The following is a 22,864-nucleotide window of genomic DNA, read 5'->3' on the forward strand; positions in this document are numbered from 1 at the left end:
GTATTCTTTGATTCCTTTCACAGGTGTCTGAAGTTATTGAACACCCCGTAAAATTAAGGGCAGGTGATGGCCCCCAAGAAGAATTTTTCATATCAGCCATTTAAAAAGAAAATTGCATCTGGGTAAGTTCGACCCCCTTTCTGGGCCTGAGACTTCATTCAGGCTTGCAGGTGGTCACTCAGTGCCCCTGAAGGTCACCAAACCCTCATTTCTGTGCTAATCTCACAGCTCCAGACCCGAAAGGCCTGGAACCAATACACCCGCCTCACATTGTTGGTGACCACAAATTTCCCAGTCTAAGAGGTCCCACGCGACCAGGTCTGGCAGCACTGGAGGCAGCAGGCCACACCCAGAGGGTACCCCTCATGCCTCCGTGCTCAGGTTCTGGAGCTTTGGAAAGCCAGCTGGGTGACAGCACATGGCCAGGGCCCGTGAGGGTGGGAGCCCTGCTGAGACCCACTGCATCATGGCACCCCAGGCTGAAAGAAGTCATTTCTGGAGACAGGGAGGCTCAGTGAGGTGGCCTCGAGGCCTGGACTGCCCTGCCTGCCCTTCCAGCCAGGCTCCTCCACTAAATAGGGCTCTTGTGACAGCATCTCTTTCCCGTCCCAAACAAACCCTTTAACTGGCAGCACTGAGCTTTTTTAGTGTGGGAGGCATGTGAGAGGCTTCTGGACATAAGGAACGTGCTCAAGGCTTAGAAGAAGACCAAACCTGGTTTAACGTCTTGACTCTGCCATTGACTCATTCTGTGACCTTGGGCAAGTGAATTAACTTCCCGAGTTTTCTTTTTCTGATCTGTGAAATGAGAAAAATGAAATTCTATTTCTAGAATGGGTATATGGACAAGAATGAATATATTTGGGAAGGTGAGCCCAACACATGCTTAGGCATGGATCTGAGAGCTCTAACAGCCCTAAGACATCTGATAAAGGACCTTCAAAGACTTTCATCTCATTATGTCCAGGCACTTTGTGAACATATCCAAATAAGTTGTAGAGTAGCTTAATTGCAAGTTGAGATATGTAAATCCCACCCCTGCATAATTGCAAATTTTAATTATAGTGCTGCATTTTACTATCAAACCACAAGCCAAATAAACTTTCTGCTTTGCATTCGAGAAAAAATAAAAATAAAAACTACCTTTTGAGAAGCTCCAATGCTTTGCACAAAGATCTTAAGAATCATGCTTAAAATAGCTCAGTGGGTAGAGAATATCCAAAAAATCTTCCCCATTGTGAAAAGGTAAAAAGTAAAGTGCGATGTTGAGAACTTCTTTGACTGCCTGCCCTGAGTCAGGCACGCTGGCCCTGTCCTGCACATCGTCATTAACCACGTGTGAAGACAGAGATGGTGCCAGGCCTGTAGAGTGTGCAAGTGAGGGGCTGGAGAGATGATGAAGGGCGTCATTGAAATGGGCCTCTAAGGACTGGAATGTTAAAGCCAGTGGGGTCAAGAGTTGGTAGAGGAAATGTAAATTTCTGATTTTCATTAAAATACACACATAAGATTGGGATGATGAACGGCTGGCTTGGCAATACTTTAGTAAAATAATCGAGAGATTTTAGATTTTAGAAGGCATAAATGAGAGCAGAACATCTGGCTCACAGGAAGTCACATCTACCATGAGCTGAGTAGATGACATCTGGAACAGGCTGGAAGGGAGGGTTAGAACCAACCCAGCAAACATCTGGATGAGGGCGGCAAGGATGCCTGAGGTCTGGACCATTTCAAAAAGTAGGGCTGTTCAGCCTGAGAAAGAAGGCAGTGAAGGGAGAGATCTGTAGGAGGACAAGAGATGTAGGCGGCGTGAGGATGCTGGTTGCTCCAGCAGCAACAGGTGTGTCCAGGTGAGAACACAGGAGCAGACCCAGCACGTGAAGAGCCCACTGCTGTGACAGACCCCGCTCACCGGGGCTGCCTAAGAAGGCATGAGGGCTGCTCCACCCAGAGTAGAAGAGGCTGGGAGCCTCCTTTCTGTGGGGGTTCTGTAATTCCAAGGGTCTGTGCTAGCCTCGCTTCAATATTACAAACCCACAGAGGCCCTAGGAAATAACACAGTATGATTCATGGAAGCCCACAGAGACTAGTTGAAATATTTAGATCATGTAGTCTGTTGTTTGATAAAATACAAAATAGTGACTCCCTAGAGATGTTGTTTTTCCACTAAGGCAGCAATGTTGCTTAAAGAACAGGACCGGGTTTGCGATGGGTGGAGGCATCAAAATAAACACAGCACTAAAAGGTGAAGGCTAATATTTAAGGGGCATGTCAAGCACTCTGTGGAGTCGATGTTACATGGTCTATACTTGCGTCCTTTCACCAGTTGGCATGATTGCGTTTGGCCATTTCAGAAGGGATTTCTGATAGGTTGCAAGGACATATGAAATATGTCTAGACATAGCTGAATTAAAAGTTGAATGAGAGAAGACAGTAATATTGGGAAGGAGAACAAAATGGGGACAGGATTACCACAGTGAACCATGTCTCGTTCAGTATTTACGACTTCTGGGAGGCACAGAGAGCCAGTCAACCCACTTTACAGGTGAGATACCTGAGGCTCACAGACTGAATAATTTCCCAGAGTCAAAACACCTAACCAAGCATACGTGCTGGGGTTTTCATGGAGCTCTGGCTGGCTACAAAGCTCCCACTCTCTGGTGTACTACCATTGTCTCAGGAAGAGCTGGGATGAAGTAATGCTGATTACCTTCTTGCTAACTAGACTGGGACCAAGGACTACAGGAATACAGAGTTGGAGGTTTTCACAGACCAGTCACATAGAGAGACTCCTATTAGTTAAAGCCTAGCATGGTGCCCTCCCATAAATGCTTAACACTTATTTGTGGAGAAGGATAATGCCTGGAATGATTTAGCATTTTATTTTATGTTTGAAAGACTTTATCTATTTATTTGAGAGAGAGAGAGAGAGAGAGAGCACGCACAAGCAGGGGGCAGGGCGGGGAGGGGGAGAGGGAGAGGGAGCAGACTCCCTGCTGAGCGTGGAGTCCAATGCAGGGCTCAATCCCAGGACCCTGAGATCATGACTTGAGTTGAAGGCAGATGCTTAACAGACTGAGGCACGCAGGTGCCCCCGATTTAACATTTTATAACCAATTTGGAGAATCTGACAGAAATGTAACCACCATGAAAGCTATACTTTCAGATAGCTGTTCTATGTGTCTCCTCATAGCGATGTCATTTTATATTTTATACAAGACTTTTGATATATCCAAACAAACTAATTTTTAAAAAGATTTATTTATTCATTAGAGAGAGAGATGCAGAGACACAGGCAGAGAGAGAGAAGCAGGCTCCTCGCAGGGAACCTGATGTGGGACTCAATCCCTGGACCCTGAACCGAAGGCAGACACTCAAGCGCTGAGCCAACCAGGCATCCCAAACAAACTCATTATTAATGGAACTTTTCATTCATCAGGGCTAACGATAGTCAACTCCTTTAGGACCAAGATATTTGCCGAGATAAGCAAAAACACGAGTTAATATTTCTAGCCTAAACATTTGTTTCACATTAATGACAAAGTTTGGTTATCTAGCAATTGTTTATATATAAAGAGAAGGGTGATAGATCATAATATCAGAATGTGTTTCTAAAGCTTTTAGAATACTCTGACATAAGGGGATTTAAACACAAAAGGCACTATTATTACAGTGCATTTGTTGTCATTGCCTGTAATTTAAGTGTAGACACCAGGCAGAGCTCATCAAGACAGACTTTAAAGCCCATATTAGTCAAGAGAACATCGGTTTAACAGTGACCTTTCTAATAATGGCAAATAGAACCCAGATGAAGGGATCCCTGGGTGGCGCAGCGGTTTGGCGCCTGCCTTTGGCCCAGGGCGTGATCCTGGAGACCCAGGATCGAATCCCACGTCGGGCTCCCGGTGCATGGAGCCTGCTTCTCCCTCTGCCTGTGTCTCTGCCTCTCTCTCTCTCTCTCTGTGTGACTATCGTAAATAAATAAAAATTAAAAAAAAACCCAGATGAAGATCTTTTCCCTTTTACACAATACTTTGGGACTCAATTCACTTAATAGAGAACACCTACTACGTGCTTGGCCCCCATGAGACCCAGGATAAAAAAGAAACAAGTCCATATTTGGAGAGAAGTACAGTCTATGCCAATCCTGGGTAGAAGTAGCTGATGGCCACAAGGCCAATTTATCTTCCAAAGACAGCTGCTATAATACTTCTCATTCCAAAGGCCTTCCTGAACCTCATCACTCTTACATCAAAAGAGGGACTGTGGGTGACTGTGGGAAATGGAGAAGTTGGGTAGTTTCATGAAGGGCAAGGCTTACCTAAGGCAAGGCTTGGGGGATCCACAATATGTGATCCATAATCTACAATATGTGAGGTATGCAGAATGTTTTGGAAATAAGCTAGACATTGAGATTAAGATGGAGGAGGGTCTGGATCTGTGCTGTCCAATGTGGTAACCTCTAGACACATATGGTATTGAAATTTGAATTCACTACAACTAAATAGAAGAAGTAAAAATTCAGAGGGCACCTGGGTGGCTCAGTAGGTTATGTATCTGACTCTTGATTTTGGCTCAGGTCATGATCTCAGGGTTCTGAATTCAAACCCTGTGTCAGACTCCTGACTGGGCAGGGAAGTTGCTTAAGATTTTCTCTCTCCCTGTCCCTCTGCACCCCCCTCCTCAGCTTTCTCTTATTTTCTCTCTCTAAAAAAAAAATAAATAAATAAAAATTCAGTTCCTCCATCACATTAGCCCTGTTTCAAATGGTCATGTGGCCAGTAGGGCTGCCGTACTGGACGGTGCAGATGCAGAGCACTTCCAGGAATGCAGAGCTTCTTACTGGACAGTGCTGCTCCACATGGTATTTTTTCCTCCTTCTCAGGCAACTGTGATTCACCACAGGCCTTTGAGACAGCATGGAATCTGGTGTGATGCGTGCAGAATTGACGAGAGTGCAGGGGAGTCAGGAGGGCAGAGGACACATTTGTCATCTGCCCCCAGGGAGGAGCAGTGTTGGGGAACAGGAAGCCTGTGGATTTTGAGACAGTCCGGCCTGGGGAAAACAGACCTGCCATAGTTACCAGGTGGCTGGTGATGTACTTATCGGCTCCTTGGGGTATTAAAATGGTTTCTTTACAGCTTTGGGCTCACTGGAGACTTGGAGAAACTAAAGTCAGCTTTTGAAGGCCCAACAGAAAGCCTGGAGGACGGGAGGGCTAGCAAGCAAGGCAGTGGGGGTGGCAAGGGAGAGAAGGCCCAGGACAGGGGACTGCAAGTGCACCAGTCACAGCGCAGCTTGGCTGTGGGGTGCGGAGGTACACCCACTGGCATTACGTGCCTACTGAATCTCTGCAGGAAGAGTATCTTTCATCAGCATTTGAAAGTGAGGGGACAAGTAGTGAACAACTATATAGAATCAATAGCCCTTGTAACCAAGTGCTCCTTTGTAACGGAGCAGCTGTGTAGATGCTCTCCAGCAAGAACACAGGTAGGGTAGTCATTAGCATTTGAAATAAAAACCAACAGTTTAAGATAGAATGAGCTTTCCAGAGCATTTGCAGGGATCCAGATGAGATTTCCTGCCATTTCCTTTCCCAATACCTACCCCTTAAATGTCCTGAACTCCACCACTGATCTTTTAAGCAGCCAGGCACAGGACTCCATACTCTGATGTTTAATGCACGGTGACAAGCCTGGGTTTTGCATCAGGAACTTTTTCCCCCAGTGGGACTGAACATTTTCTCTAACTGGGCCGCCTCAGAGAGACCCAGTAAAGGCTGGACAGCCTTATACATACCCCAGTTCCTGAGGTCCCTTCCCAACCACAGCCAAAGGTAGACACCGCCCCCCGCACATATCAGCGCTAACCTGGGGACAGAACAGCTCACAACATAATCCATTATTTGTGACACCAAGTAAGGAAATGTTAACGCTACTCTAGAGGCCCACACATTTAAGTAACCCACACAAGCTGCCAGCTCAAGTACCACACTGCATCCTGGAGGCGGAGAAACTAAATAAGAAAACACAGAACACAAGAAAGCCCTTGCTCTGCACAAGCGTTAAGATGCCTCCCTGCGATAAAAATCTCCCCACGGAGCTTGTCTATTCCCCTTTCTGTTGGGGAAGCTTAAAACCCTTTCTGGCTCAACATGCATCTTGCTTATGTCAGACTGCAGGGCAGAAAGACTGGCTCCTAACTCACCTGAGAATAGGAGACCAAGAGGAATCTTTGGTACTAACGATCAAGTTGAAAATATCTTCCACTTTCCTGCCTGGTTAAGAGCAAAGGCCTGGCCACTCTTATTTACAAGTTTAAATGTGGTTTCCAGAGCTCCAAAAAGAGCCCCCCTCCCCAAATTGTTTTCCCCTAAAGAAAGGTAAAGTAACAAGCCAATGCCCAGCGTTTGCTTTTCCTCTCTAGCCCTGTAAATACGCGCAGTATCTCTTTAAACAAACACAAAACAGGACTCTCGCTTATGTGCAAAATTTCACACAGCTACTTGTCCTACTGCAAAAAGCCCAACCTCTCTTAGAATATGAGGAATCTGCCAGGAACCCAAAGGGTCCCCCCACCTCTTCCTGGCCTCCCAACCCTAGTCTCACATGGAGGACTCTGGTTTCATTGGTTCTCCCCCCAGGGACACCCCAAAGGTGGGCTTGCCAGAGGTGCGGCACCTCGTCGTGGTAAACACCTGTCAGTGTGGGCCAAGTGGGGACTGATGGACATCTGTGCAGAGCAGTCAGAGAACACAGCAGCACAGGCTCACACGGGGATGCTCTTCACCAGGCCTTGTTCCACAGGCTCTATGTCTATGAACTCATTTTCTCCCCACAGCAAGTCTGTGAAGTAGGTCTCTTGTTTTGCCCCCATTTTACAGAAGAGAGAGAGAGAGGCCTGAGGTCACCGGCGTTAAGTGGTAGGAGTGAGATGTGAGCCCAGGGGGGCTGGCACCACAGGCTGAGTTTTAATCACTACCCACTACTGCCAGCCCCGCAGAGGTGTGCATTTTACCGTCACAAAAGCCATCGAAGGGGTGAAAAAGAAATCACAGACTTCCTAGGTTAAACTGGTCTTGCATGAGACACTAAGAGCACATGGTAAAGTGCCAGAGTCGTGCAAAATGCAGACATACTATTGAAGGTGGACTGGGGTTTATGGGCTCAGACAGGTAAGGCTAAAGTTAGGGGGAGGAGTTCCAAAGCACAAGACTGCCTCCTCTACCCCCAGCTGAAGATGGGCCCACTGGCCAGCAGGCTCCTCTGCCACCTGTCCTCAGCTCCCTCCCCCCAGCCCCCCAAGCCCGAGGAGCTCTGGAAAATTACTTAGTGAACCATGACTCTGTCCTCACACCTTTCCTTAAGAACTAACTGCCCCCACTCCATCACTGTTTGCTGGAGGAAATTTATGACCAGCCGGTCCAAACAGTCAAGAAAATACATAAATCATCTTCTACAAGTTTCATAGCGCTCTAGAGAAATGAGTGTCCTCCTTTATGCTGAGCTGTGAAGTGTGTACACTTGCGTGTGACAGGCATATGTGGGATACTCACAGAGGGGTACTGCCAGGAGGGGACACGTGCCTTCCGGGGGCAATCTCCGCCAAGCAAATGGGATGACGTCAGCCCCCCCAATCACCTTCCTGAGGGCAACTAATAATACTCGGCAGCGAGAACCCATTTCTCCTGCAGGATCGGTGAAACCTGGACTGGAACGTGACTGCAAATCTGTGCTCAGGCCTGTTCTGTCCAGAGCCTGGAAGCTCCCCATGCTGAGCGATGAACCGAGGGAGCCACTGGGGGACATGCTCAGCTCCCAGCAGGCGAGGCATGAAGCCTGAGCCTCAACCTGGAGGAAGGTCAAGGAGCATCCAGAAGCATGAATCTTAGCAAAGCATGTGAGCATCAACTTTAGGATCTTACTTGTAGCTCTTCTCCCAGAATTTCACTGGCCTAACATATGAGGTGATGAAAATGACGCTCCCGAGAAATGGGCTCAGTGGAGTAGAAAAGATGGAGGTGACAATCGTCTGAAAGAAAAGCATGGCAGAATCTGAGAGTCTTGAGTTAAGGCAAAAAAAAATTTTTCAGTGTTATCATACATTGAAATATTCTCTCAGGTTTTGACTTGTTTATATTAAAGCTGTTTTCTCACCAAGGAAAGAAAGGAGGGCATACACTTGATCTGTGTATACAGTCAGGAATATAAAACTTTCAGTAGTATCCTGCTAGGTCTCATTTCGCCAGCATGAAAACCAAATGATTCTCATAAAAATCCCAGCAGCCTGGGATACCCAGAGTATGATTTATGGCAAAGACTTAATATCTAAGGTTTGGGAAGAACAGTTTCTTTTTACTAGGATATCATTAGCAGGACAAAACACACTGTGCTACATTTACTAAAGTATTAAGTAGCTTTATAAATAATTAAAATTAAGTTACACTTTTAAGAGAAATAAATAGCACTGTTTGAGAAGGTAGCATCTCCATTTCTCAAGGAATCTTTCCCCAATATTCAAAAAAATATGTTCCTTATGATATATTGAACACCAATGACTCAAGTCATGTCTGATTTATAAGCTAAAAATGTATACATATGAAGTCACAGCATTTTGCACTCTGTCTGGGTTTCTCACGTCCTGGCGGGACTCACTTTTACACACCCTAGTTAATCAGAAACATAATTATTCAATATTAAAATTGGTTATGTGGTCATTTTTGGAATTAAGACCAATTAACTGAGTTCTAGAAATTTTCGGAAGGTGTCACAAAGGCTGGTCCCTTCCCAATCTGTCTCCATCACTCAAGGACTGCTCCTAGCTGCCAATCTCACACGTCGCCCTGGTGCAGGGGTGACGGTGGGACTGTGGCTGAGGCGACAGAGGCCACTGTGGTGCCAGACTGTCCAGGGCTTACACAGGCACATTGTGCCTCATCCCTTGTCCCTGCGGGTCAGGGCTCAGAGCGTCCCGCTACAGGTCTGATCTGACCTCCTACAGGGCTGATCTCCCTGCCTGAAAGGGGACTTTCTCACCACTGCACAAATTGAGGTCTTATTTCTTTACCCTGTGTTCCAAAAAGTACTGGAACAACGTAAAAAAGAAATGCCTGGCACAGATAGTAAGACTCCATGTGTCACTGTCAATCAGAAGACAGAAGTGATCCAGGCATCCAAATGCTTTTATACTCTCCGCCAGGTGCTAGAGCCTGGGGGCTGGGGGGGTTGGTCATGGGGACCTTACCACCCACTTACGTATAAATCCAGAAAAGGAGAGCCTTGTGCTATCATGGGCACTTCCCCATACATTTTCACAGACCTAAACTCAAAGTTTTGCTTTCGGAATAATTGTGTCTATTTTATTTTTTTCAACTTGCTATTTACCTCCACGCAACCTCAGAAGTGAAATGACATATCCTCCATTAATAATCCATTCCATTGTGGAATTGTTTGGGTATCAAAAAGATCTCTATTGTGCTAGAATTTAAATCCAATTCCTTTTATTTTGACCTCATGCACATGGAGAGCTACAGAACAATGAGCTACTGGGAAATCTATTATCACCCATCAGTTTTTTCTTCATTGGAAAGCTGAAAATATTTGAAAACCTGGGCCACAAAACACACCAAATTAACCATGCCCCTTGTCACAGGAAGAAAAGGGAACTGCATGGGGGATGTCATGGAATAAAGGTACTGAAAAAATGTAAGAAGGCAGAGCCATGGTGGGAGTGGGGGTGGGTGCAGATTTTTCTGACAGGAGGAGGACAGGAGGACACTGGGGGGTTTGCAGAAAAACCAGGACAAAGCCACATGGCTCTGGGGCTGGGCAGGATGCTAGAGGGGCTGGCACTGCTCTTCTTTTTGATTCTATATATTTCCCCCAAGATTATGTTGTCCATTTTTTAAATGCCAGAAACAATTACCCAGAATTTAAGTCCGGAAAGCAGTGTGAGCCTGTAAATAAAGTTCAATGTGGTAGGAAAGGAAATAAAGTTTAACAGGTCAGACATAGGGCAGAAGTGAATAGGTGGCCTCAGAGGTTATTTTAGTTAGGGGAAATTGATGAAGAAATACAGCATTCTCAAGGCAAATATGAATGCCTGTGAGTATAACTGCTCAGGCAATGCCAAGAAACAGGGACTCTGATGAGAACGGGCACACGGGGCTCTCTTTGTTTCTTACCAACAGGGAGATGGTGACTCTGTCAAAAGCTTGTAAAATGAAAACATTTACATCAGTCCTTAAAGTTAAAAACAAATCATTTGAAGCTCAAAAGAATATACCAAATAGAAAGTTGCCTTCCCCGTATATACATTTAACAGAGATAATCTGGCCGGGTCTGTGTAATTACTGGAAGACAATGGTTTTGTATGGTCTCTACTTGTAAAAGGGTGAGCACTCTCATCCGTCCCTGGAGGTTATAAGCTCGGAAACTAAGAGATGCTACCGAGGGAGAAAACATGCTAGTACTGGAAAAAGCAATTTACTAAACAGTGCCCCGCTGGCCTGAACGCTAATTCAGTTCCAAAATGGAACAAATTAGTCCCTTCCTGATGCCAGGATTGAACCCACAGCTTCTTAATAGAGTGATAAAATAATTAATGTTTCAAAATTAGTCGAGATCCAGGGCTGGTAGCTTAGGACCCTCATAACTTTGCCTTGACAGCATATATATCCAGTTTTCTCAACTATTTGGGGGGTGGGAGGCTCCAAGTACCATAAGCTGTCACACAATGGAGGTGGTCAGGCTCCAAGGTCACTTCAAAGGCTCTGTATCTTAGGAGAAGGGAGGAAGTGGATGTCACTATCAGGGGCAGTTTTAGGAAGAAGGCATGGGGATCAATAGAGTGTCCTAAAACAGAGCCACCAATTGCCAGATGAAATCTACATCTCAAATGTTCAGTTTCCTGAGAATAAGTCCACCCACCAAGAAAGCACTTCGATTTAATATGCACCGGGTAAAATCTGAGGTAGATGCTAACACCATGTTTATTCTTGTAGGAGATATTAAGCGCCAGATATGAAGTGCTTGTGCGTGAACCCTCAACACACAAACAGGTCAGGTAATTGAAAGTTATGGCTCCCAGAAGGGTCTTAACTCAGCTGTGGAACCTCAAGGAGTAATTAATATCCCTGAACTCACCTAACAAGGAATAGGAGGCACAAGAAATGCTACAAATCTGCATGGGACCAAAGTTAGGATAAAACTAGGAATCATAATGTCTAGTTTCAAATTCTTTGTGCAACACCTCAACCACAAATTTGCATCATCCAATAATTTTTATTTAATAAACAGACTTTATTTTTTAAACACTTTAAACTCAAGATCAGATGTGTGTTTAAGCAGACACATTTCAGAAATAAGTAAAAAATCACCTCACTCTTTCATCTCACTGTCTTTGTGTTTTAAATGACTATTTAGAAAAACTAAAATTACTGTTATTATAGAAAATGATTGCCGTTAAAGGGGGGAAAGAGGGAAAAAGAGTGTAAAAGCTACACTCCCCAAATTTTATTTTCCCTCAGCTTGTTCTGCCAAATAACCTTGAAATACTTCAGAAATATCAATGCAGGTCTAAGAATAGGTGCACAGAACAATGTGCCTTGTAAAGCCAGCTCTTGGTAGGCTTACAAAGATGCTTTTAAACAAATGAGTCTGGAGAAGGGCGTTTTTAAAAACCTAGAATATATTATTTAACGATTATCCCAAATATGTTTCCATGCTTGTACACGAAGGTAAGTCCCAGAAACTGTTCATGAATCGTCTTAAATGAGCCTCATGTGAACATTGTACAAAAGGAAGTTCTAGAACCGGGAGTCACACACACCAGGGGATAAGAATCTTGGGCAAGCTTCTGAAGATGAACATTCCAAGATCCACCCCCTGAAACATGATTTTAAAAGTATGCGCTGTGCTCAGGGATTTCATTATTTAACAAGCTCCTCCAGGGATTCCAATACAAGTACTCCTTGAAATACCTTATGGAAAGCACAAGTTTAGGAAGTATAAATTGGATGGGAAGGAAAACCTTTGAGGGCAAATTTTAGGCCTGAGTCAAGGATATTTTTGTTTACTCTCACTCTTCAAGATTAATTTTTATTAATATATCTCTACACGTACTCACACCCACCCCCCATGCAATTAAGCTGTGTCAAAGTGATCTTTAGGAGCAGCATCTCAAGTTTGTTGTTTTGAAGTCAATTAAAATTAATTATCATTATGAAGACACTTAAAAATCGACAAAGAAACCAAATGAAACTGAACAATAAAACTAGGCTTCTTGGCTAAGAGCAGCTATAAAACAAAACCATCAATTATTTTTTTAGGTTTTAGAAAACTTTGGTTAATTTCTATGTGCATCACATTCTGAGTTTTGAATATTACTCACATATGTGATCATTAAACTCTATCATCATATGGTATGAGATAATCGATAATAGTCTATCAGAGACATCAGCCCTATCTGCAGTGTTTAGTAGCAGCAGATCGATTTACACTATTTTGTATAAGTCAACTGAACCAGTTAAGCAGTAACTTTCTATTTAAAAGACAGGATATCTTAATGCAGACCTGTGCATTGAAAATGGAAAGAATCAAGAAAAAAAAAAAAGTAATTCTCGATATGCATTAAGAAGCAGGAAGAGTTCAAAATTAAGCAACATCTTTTAAGGCTAAGTGGCCTAAGGGGAATCCAAAGTGCCTCCCCACGTCCCCATTAAAATGCAATCTTAAAGACTTTCAAATCTTTTCATTGCCAGGGTTCAATGAAAAGCTGGCATCCGTAAAATGTGACTCTCAGCTCACAGGTGAATATAGAAGCCCAAAGGATACGAGGCACTGCAAAGAGCTGAGCAAACACGTGAAATGAAGAACCCCAAGCCATCTGCCATGGAGCCACATACGTCATGACGAATTGTAACTTGTGAAGCAGGTCCCCGAGCTGAAAGCAGAAGGAAAAGATTCATCAGACAACCAGAGTAGTAGCTGAGTCTAGGTCACTTACAGTGAGGAGGAGGGGGACAGTGAAGCTATTCGTCTCCCTCTTGCTCTTACCTTCCCTGGTCCTACACGCAAGGCCGCTGTTTGGGAAAATCTGTAACAGCAACAAGATGATGCTAGGAAACCTGAGTGGTTAGTGTCTCCAGGTTCATTATCCAGCCAACAGGTGCAGCATGTCTGAGCACTCATGGTTTGCTCTTTCATCCTTCCCACTGGGTCTTTTAGAGGAGATTCATACAAACGCCATCATCATTGCCACTGTTTGAGTTTTTATGTAGCAGGTTTAACTTAAAACCCTTAAGCAGCTCTTGCTGGAGAAAAGAGGTCCGTACCACCGAAGCGCCAGCTATAGGGTGCTTTAGAAAGCCGACACAGGCTGTAGATGCTGCTATGGTTGCTCAACAAGCCAGCACAGGAAAATGCGGAGTTCTGGGGTATTGTGGGGGGTGAAGAGGAGAGACTTTACGCAGACTCAGGATGACCATGAAGGGGAAACACTCAGAGGTTTTGGCTAGAGATTCAGAAGAGGAATGGGCCGAGAAGGATGGAGAAGAATGGGCAGGCCTGGCTGGGGCCCTCTGCTTTGTAGGAAGAAGCAACCGATGAATCCCAGGTGCGGAATTCCACTCCTGGTGCTCCCATGTGCAGTACGTATCCTACCAGCATGTTCCCTCAAGTTCATACACTCTTCATGCATAATCTAAACTTAAGGCATTATGTGTCTGTTCCTAGACTTGCTAGCACACGTGATAATACAATACATTCCCTGAGGCTAGGATATGAAAAGAGGAAAAAAATGGAATTCTTAAATTAGGCTCACCAGGTGTTATGTAGGACAGCAGAAGAGCACCAGGAAAAGAAGGAAAAGGTTGGGAAGCAGGACCATTAAGGAGAGGTTGCCAGCCCTGAGATAATTTAGCAAGACAACAGAAGGCCAACCTTGTGATTTGGGGACCCAAAGATGAGATTTTTCTGGGTTGTTCCATAGAAGTGGAATGAGACAGATGAGGCTCATCAGAATTGTCTCCCGAATTTTCCTCTTGCCTCTCTTGTCTCCCCACTCTCTCACAGACATCCCGGTGCTGGGGAGTTAACTTCAGAGTGGAATTAAACCTCATCCGACAGGAGTAGAAGAGGACCAAGGGTAAAAGTCTTCTAAAGGCACAGCAAACATGGAGTTCTTAAGGAATTAGTGGTGGCTGGTTAGGAACAGAACCCGTGGGGTCTCATGGTGCCCAGGGACCCAGAGATGAAGCAGCGGAGGTAGAGAGGAGTGGGGAGGGCCACCCAAGGTGGTGGATAGGAATAAAACAGAGAAAGTGGGAAGGGCAAACAAGGAAAGGACAAATGGGAGACTGATGACATGCTTGGACCTGAATCACCCTCAAAGGATGTGAGTCCGGGAAAGAAACACAGACGTCTGGTTTTTGTTGATGACTTTTCACTTTCTTTACTCTTGCTCATGCATCGATCACAGAGGGCTGACTCCTATTGGCTTCCAAGGTCTTTCAGAAAGGCCACTTTGGTTCTCATCCTGGGGTTGCTTGAAGCTTCCCAAGTCTATTCTTGATGGGACTTCTGGCTCCCAGGGCCTTAGACATTCTGACAGTTGAGAAGACGACGGCTTACTCTGTTTTGTCTGCTAAAGATAGCATCTCTTGGGTTCACAGACAAAACAGTCTTTTCTCAGAAGACTGAAAACCTGAGTTTTCCCCAGTCAGTAGGTGACTTGGATGGACTGAGACAGACCGTTCTAACACAGATTTGAACAGATTCGAACTCTTGACTCACTTCCATTAAGATAGAGTATTTTCTTTAAAGGCCAATATCATTTCCTTTCACCCTTGCCATGAACCCAACCAGAGGAGGCACATGCTAATCACCAAAAGGGAAGACTATCAACACATGACACTGGATGACATCAAAAGCTGAAGTCCTGCAAAGTGGTGCCAGGCTCTCTTGCATGAACTTGCTCAGTTATGCCTAACCAAATTCTATCACACAAGATGCCTCTGGGTTTGAAAGCCACTAGTTCCTCCAACTGTCAAGAATTCTTAGTTTACTCATTCAGAATTGACCTTGTGACTCATGCCTAGAAGAAAACTACAAGAATGAACAAGATTACCTTATGTGATGATGCATAACCCCCCGAATACCCCACCAATGAATCAGGGGTTATGGAAAGTTTCTCCTTTTCTGTGTATGACTATATCCTGGGAGGCTTTTAAGCCACCTTGTGAAAAGCTGATAAGTAGGTCAGACATAGCAACTACAATCAGACAGGAGCCCTAGGGAAAGCCTCATCTGCAAGTTTAAAGCTCTAAGTGAAACTTGGCTGCATTATGATTCAATGAATCTATTATAATTATTTTTTGCTTAGCACAGCAACTTGTATTTACATATAAGCAAAACCAGTAATCAGGCACATGCATTCTCATGCTCTAATTGCAGCTGAGACCCCAGGTATCTTTGCTCTTTTCCTGTGTTGATGTCTCAGCTTTTTCATAAACATCATGAAGAATAAAATAGAAGTTTTGTGAAAGATTTTCAATATGCACCTCATAAAATAGACTCTGCTGTTCTCACTAAAAAAATCAGAACTCCTGAATGCCAGTTCTTTGTGTATCTAGGATCCCTCCACAACACAGTAATTTAATCTCCTTCCCCAAAGACCACAAGAAAAAGGACACGCTATAGATGTGTCAGATGTCAACATGGTGCGATGTTTAAGAACATGGGCTTAAGGACAAGCTGCCTGAATTTGAATCCCAGCTGGCATCCATCATGGGGATGATAACAGTTATAGTGTCATCTGAGTATGAAGTGACTTCATCTTTGTTTAGGACTTAGAACAGTGCCTGGCAATTTTAAGTGCAATATGAGAATAAGAATTTGACAGATGTTAGGATAAATGGAGGTCTTATTTTGAGGATATGCTTAGCCCACAATCAGGAAATTCTAGAGCCCCCATCTAAAACAACTGAGACTTACCAAGTCTAGGTCATCCTAGTTTTTGGAGGAAGAAACCAGACTCATGGGGCCCCATGGGCTGCCCATGTGAAACTAGAGGTCCAAGTACCACCTGTGGGTTCTCTGCATGGTGGTAGAAATACCTACCACCAAATCTCACCATGTCTCCTCAAGGCCAGAAGCCCTTCTTAAAGACAGCAGTAGGAAAACCTGTCTGACATGCAGCAGCAAGGGACAGCAACTCCTCTACCTAAGCCTTCCTGCTAATGGGCAAGGGACAAGGGTCACAAGTGTGGACATGACAAATGTGGCTGCAGCCACTATGAGGGACCTCTTCTCTGCGTGCACAGTGACGAAGAGCTCTGATCTATCCTGGAACGTCCCTTTCAGTGTCAATGCCCAATTAATAAAATAGGACACCATCCAACGAGTCTGGCAACATTCAAGTGGATCTCAGAAAGGCAGGCTTCTGGGTTCTCCGAGCTTCTTGAATGCACAGCTCCAAGAAGGAGGATATGGCTTATGTATTTTATTCCTAGAAGTGTGGAGAGGTATATTTCAGGTTAAAAAGACCCAACCATATTTTCCCCTCTACATTTTGTCCTTCTCTTCAAAAGTGAAATCAAGTGAAAAAATGAAAAATCTGTGGGTATTCAAAAGGTGATGCCTCACACAAAAGGAAGAAACTCAAGTATCGATCATTAATGTAAAGTATATATAAGAGGGACTTTACTTCCTTTTAGACCATCGTGTATAAAATCAAGAAACATCTAAAATAACAGTGATTCAGTGGAGGGGCACCTGAGGGAGTAGTTAACCATCTGACTCTTGGTATCAGCTCAGGTCATGATCTCAGGGTTATGAGATCAAGCCCTGAGTCGGGCTCTCAGCGCAGTCTGCTTGAGATTCTCTCTCTCTCTCTCTCTCTGTCTCTCCTGCTCATGCTCACTCTCTCTAAAATAAATAAATAAATCTTTTAAAAAAGAGAGAAAAGATTGATTCAGTGGAAACAGCAGCATTAACACCTTTCTAGTAAGCACTGCTGCATACAGCATAACATTGCACTGAAGCACTCTAAATAGAAATCCCCCTTAGATTACCTATGAAATTGCATCTCTGCAGATAGTTCAAAGCCTCTGTTTTTATGAAGCTTAACTCACTCCTAATGTTCTCCTGCCACGATCTTAAATCTCAGCCCTATGGAAGCATAATAAACTTCACAAGTTATCCAAGTATGACTATAAGAGAAAACAAAAATCATTTGGGTCTTTTCCACCAAAAACACTAGTAAAAGAGTAAATGAAGTCACAGTGGAGCGATTCTGGCTGTTTCCCAAAGAAAGACACCATAAATACTCTCACTTCCAATGACCCTTTTGGGGAATATCTCTTCAATTAGGTGTAGACAATGCTGTCATACCTCTGCTATAGAGAAGAAACTCAATTTGCATAAATTCACAAATTATTTTTAGAAAAATGTCACTAAATAAAGACAACCCAACCCATTTCTTTGCTAATACCTTCTGAAATAATATGTATGCCATCTTTCCGCAGGGCATCCTCTACCAATAAAATAACTCACAATTTATTGGACATTTTAATATTGAACACTATCTTAGGGAGCTGCACATAGGATATTTCATTTGATTAAAGTGTAATTTCCCTTCCCAACCCCAATCACCACCTTTCCTCCTACTGCTCTAATCCTAACCCTAGTCTTATTGTCTCCCAGATTACTTCTATCATGCACATTTTATCTTTTTTTCTTTTCTTGCATTCTGTTGTTAAATTCAGCCTGTTTCCTTCTCAGAAAGGTAATGCAACTTGTGATTATGAATGTCTGAACCTGAAGAGGCATGCAGAGCTGAAAGGCATGCTCAGGAAGAAGGTGATGTGAAGAGCAGAAAAATGTTCAAGAAGGAATGGAAAAAGTAAAGCTAGTAACACCTCAAATGTGGGATACCAGTTTTGGGGGGGTATCAGTTTTAGGGGGAGGGGAAGCACCACTTTTATAGACTAATAGAGTGATAACAGCAAATGTGATCATTTAAATATAGGGACATTAGCTCTAAAACAAATATTTTCAACTAAAAGCTGACAATATGAGTTAGAATTTTATAAGTTGAATAAACATGTTAAGGCAGGGTTACAACTGGTTACAAGACTGAATTTCAGAAGATCAAAAACAGATTCTACCTCTGTATATGATGTGCATTGAGAATTTATTAAATAGAACACAGTTTAGCAAAATATTGATGTGCTTCAGGGAGCATGGTTATACACAAAGGTTATTCCATTGTAAAAATAATAGAAATAACTTAAAAGATTGTAAGAAAAAATGTAATTAATAGTTGAAGACAAAAGAAGAGAAAACTTCCAATAGGCAGAATGAAAAATGAGAAAAATAAGTCTAACTGACATTGGAATGACCCCAAGAGGATACAAATATGGATGTGGGCCTTTGCTGTTAAGGACTTGGGATTTTAATGGACTTGACAGGCTGGCTGCAATGTCCACAAAAAGGTGAATTAGAAAAACCCCCACCTACCAGTGCTGGGAAAAAGCAAAAAAGAACATTGCCTTCTTCTTGGTGTAGAGTAGAATTTGTCATCCATAATACACCAAAACCTTAACTATCATAATACAGGGGAGTGGGATTAAAATTTAAAATATTCCAGAAGCATGGGAATGCAGAAGCAAATGGTCATAACACAAAAAGGGAGGATGACAAAACTTTCTTGCAAAAGTAAATGCATATACAGTCTTCAGGGACATTTCTACAACCAGAATATATAGGTCTCCCACAGATAAAAACAACAATCTCCCACTAAAGATCAGCCCATAGTGAAAATTATGAACCATAAAAGGAAAATGGGTAAATGAGAAGTCAGTAAATTCAAGGCACAAGATATTTAGCATCTCAAGAATCTTATGTAATACAGCAATATAAAAGAATCTAGACCTGTGGGTTGGGCGGGGAGCTGGAGGACACGGGGTTGGGGGGGGACACGATGATGACGACGACAACAACAACAAAAAAGAATCTAAATAAATGAGTAAGAGCTGACATAAAAAGTAAGCAATAATAAGAGAGTAACATAATATGAAGAAAGAACAACTGGAATTGAAAAAGAAAGAAATGCCAATTCTAGGAGGGAAAAATGAAGGCATTAAAGTAAAACTCCAGGAGATGGTGTAAAAGCAGATTAGTTACAGCAAAACAGAAAATAGAAAAATGGAAGATCTGAGTAAGCTACCCAGAACACAGCACAAAGACAGGAAAAGATTTTTTAAAAATCTCAAAGGTTAAGAATCATACATGACAGAATAAGAAGACATAATATACATCCAATTGGAGTTCCTGAAAATATGAGAGAGAAAAGGGAGAGAAAATATTTGAAGGGAAAATGGCTCAGAATTTTCCAGAACCGAGGAAAATTGATTGAAGAAGCACGTCGAGTCCCATCAGGTTAAATAAAAAGAATCCACACCTTACTGCATATCATAGTGAAAATGTATAACATCAAAATCAAAAAGAAAAATCTTTCTTACAGATTACCTGTAAAAAATGTGGATGAAAAAAAATGTGGATGATAGCAGACTTTTCATTAGCAAAAAATATATGCCAAAACACCATGAAATAATGTTTTTAAGGTTTTAAGAAAGACTATTGAATTAGAATCTTGTATAGAACTTAAGTATAATTTAAGTGTGAAGAGGAAAACATAAGGACCATTTCCAACAACATCTGAGAGAATTGATTACTCATATAACTTTGCAGAAAAAAAACCAACAACAAAAATGTGCTTCAATAAGAAGGAAATTTAGGGATGCCCGGGTGGCTCAGCAGGTGAGCACCTGCCTTTGGCCCAGGGCGTAATCCTGGGGTCCTGGGATCTAGTCCCACATCAGGCTTCCTGCATGGAGCCTGCTTCTTCCTGTGCCATGTCTCTCATGAATAAATAAATAAAATATTTAAAAGAAAAGAAGGAAATTTAACCTTGAAGGAAAATAGAACATAAAAGAATAACAGTGGAGAGAAAAAACAGCTAAAATGTTAGAATGTCAATATTAGAATTGTACAATTAATCATAAAGCTAGCAATTCACTTGAAGGCGTAACCAAGTATTGCATGTCATAAATATTTAAGATATGAGAGGGGAGTTTGGAGTTAAAGTGTTGTCTTTGGATTGTTTGAGTGGAGGGAAGAGATTTTAGTTAATTTTATATGCTAATCAAATGTGCTTATTAATAATTTAAGAGTAACCACTAAAGCACCAAAGTATTCAGTCTCTGATGTGTGTCAGAATCACCCAGAGAGCTTGTAAAACAAAGAACTGGTGGCAGAGGTTCTGATTTAGTAGGTTTAGGATGGAGCCTAAGAATAACTTCCCAGGTGATGTTGATGCTCCCTATCTGGGGACCACACATTGAGATCCACTTCACTAGAGGACCAGGAGCACAGTATTCAATTTTCAAAGCACTAGAGGAAAAAAGGAATTAAAAAGTAGTCCATTCCATCCAACAAAAGGCCAGAAAGAAGGGGTAAGAGGACAAAAAACAAACAAAAAAACCCACCATACATATGGAGGAAAAAATAGAAAAAACTACAAACATATCAGTAATTGTAGTCAATGTAAATGAATAAAATTTGCCTATTAAAATGTGAAGATTCTCAGTGTGTATTTTTTTTTTAAAAGTCTTGCTAAATGCCTTTGTAAGAAATATTAATATGACTTAGAAAGTTTTAGGTAAAACTTTACCAGGTAAATCCCAATCAAAACAAAGCTTGCTTAACTATATTAATATTAGACAAAATGGATTCTCTCAGTAAAATGATAAAAATCAGTACATCATAATAAAAGGGAAGAGTCATCAGGAAGATGACATGATTGGAATTTAAGCACTTAGCCAAACAGTTTCAAAGTACCTAAGGTCAAAGCAAACAGAATTACAAGATAAGATTACAAATCTACAATCAGAGGGGGAGATTTTTAGGACATGCATCTCAGAAAATGATAGTTTAATTAGATAATAAATAAGCATAAAAAACATTTGGCCAATAGAATTCATATGCTTTGTCTACGAGATGTATATACGTATTAGAGTCCTGCAGTCAACCAAAAGAGAAAAATAAAATGTTGAAGCATATATACATTTATAAGAATTGATGACTTACTGCAAAAGAATTCTTAATCAGTGCTAAGAATTGATATCACGCAAACTGCTTTGCAATGACATTAGGTGTCAATAAGAAAATGATGGCAAAATAATAGCAGCAACCATTTGAAACTTTGCATTTAGATTTATCAACAAATAAAACACTGAACTAATTAAAATGGTAACATTTAGAAAATATTTAAAAATGAATGACAATAAGGGGTGCCTGGGTGGTTAAGCATCCCATTCTTGGTTTTGAGTCAGGTCGTGATCTCAGAATCCTGGGATTGAGCCCTGTGTCAGACTCCATGCTCAGCATGGAGTCTGCACAGGATTCTTTCTTTCTCCCTCTGCTCCACCCCCCATTGACACTCTCTCTGTTTCTTTCTAAAAAGAAATAAATAACTAAAATGTTTTTTAAAAATTAATAACAATAAAGAGCAGTAGTATCAATCATAACATGTGGGACTCAGCTAAAGCACTTTGTAGAGGAAAAGAAATAGCCTTAAAATGTGCATCTTAGGAAAACTTCAGAGTTTATCTTGACAGGCTATTTTTACTATAAAAAATGAACAAGAATGTCATAAGAAAGGAAAATATAGATGTTCTTATCTATTAATATAAATGCAGAACTCTAATAAGACATTTACAAAATGAATCTACAAATGCATAAGAATAATCATAATCAAATTTGCTTCCTATCATAGTGGCTTAATATTAGAAGAATGTCAGTATTATTCACAACATGAAAAAAGTAAAAAAAGAAAAACTATATGACACTCAATTCATACAGGAAGGATGAGGAAAAATAAATTCAACACACATTGAAACAAATCCCTTCCAATCTAGTAATAAAAGAGTTCTTCTTATACCTGATAAAGGATATCGGTGTCATATGACTTTCAACACCATATTTAATAGTAAAATATAAAATATCAGAATTATTCAGGCAAGAGGTATCACGTGGGATGAATCTGATTAACCTACACCAGAAAAGTGAAACTAGAACCATTAAGTGAGATTAAAATCTAAGGAAGGAAAAAAAGGAACCTGGGGTAATAATTTTAGTTTATCATCTGTGAAGAGCAGTCTGGAAAAATGTAACTGAGGAGAGAAATAGGGATGATAGAGGATGAGAGTACCCAGCAGGGGTAGGCTACTTAGGCAAATGAATATGCAGCTAATAAAAGAAAACGCAACAAGCTCTGATGCTTTGATTAGCCGCCCTTATGCAGCCAAATTCGGACCCCTAGGAGAACAAGACAGAAAATATTAGTTAGGTTCCTATTCCATAACTGCTCATTAGTGCATCCATAAATGCAAATGAAGTCACCATTGCACATTGAAATTTTATAATCTACCAAAGGCTATGAATGCACAAAACTAAAAGGTCTTCTCACCACCCCTGAGTACTAGGAATTAAATGAAGCATGGCATCTGTGAGTATGTTTCTGCTCCTGGGGGCTAGCAGGAGTGCGGGCTTAGGTAGGTGGGGAGGGGCTTCACTGAAGGAGACAGGGCAGATTCAACAAGGGAGAAACAGGAGTGAGCAAGTGTTAACTTTTGTTCTTTAAGCAGCCTGTTCACATTGATCTTGGAGCCAAGCAGTAGAAACCATGTAGTTTATGGACACACCCAGCCTTCCTTTTCCATTCCTTAATCCTTTCAATGCCTTATGTTAGGCTTCATTCAATTACTCTACATAGGACAGTTTTCCTGCTGTTGTTTTGGAT

At 42.0% G+C, this 22,864-nt stretch overlaps 1 protein-coding gene across 4 annotated transcripts in view; it reads right to left on the bottom strand.

Moving 5' to 3' along the window:
• The window catches only part of PCNX2 (pecanex 2), a 300,858-nt gene that overhangs the window by 71,640 nt on the left and 206,354 nt on the right, over positions 1-22,864 (bottom strand). For all 4 annotated transcript variants that reach the window (XM_041748906.1, XM_041748907.1, XM_041748905.1 and 1 more), the window contains 2 exons: positions 12,835-12,943; positions 7,926-8,055 (listed from right to left, as the gene is read on the bottom strand). In XM_041748906.1, coding sequence (XP_041604840.1) covers positions 7,926-8,055; positions 12,835-12,943 — 239 coding nt within the window. The remainder of the gene's footprint in view (positions 1-7,925; positions 8,056-12,834; positions 12,944-22,864) is intronic.

Source organism: Vulpes lagopus, chromosome 3 (genome assembly GCF_018345385.1).
Source record: "Vulpes lagopus strain Blue_001 chromosome 3, ASM1834538v1, whole genome shotgun sequence".
In the NCBI taxonomy this organism is placed as follows: Eukaryota; Metazoa; Chordata; class Mammalia; order Carnivora; family Canidae; genus Vulpes; species Vulpes lagopus.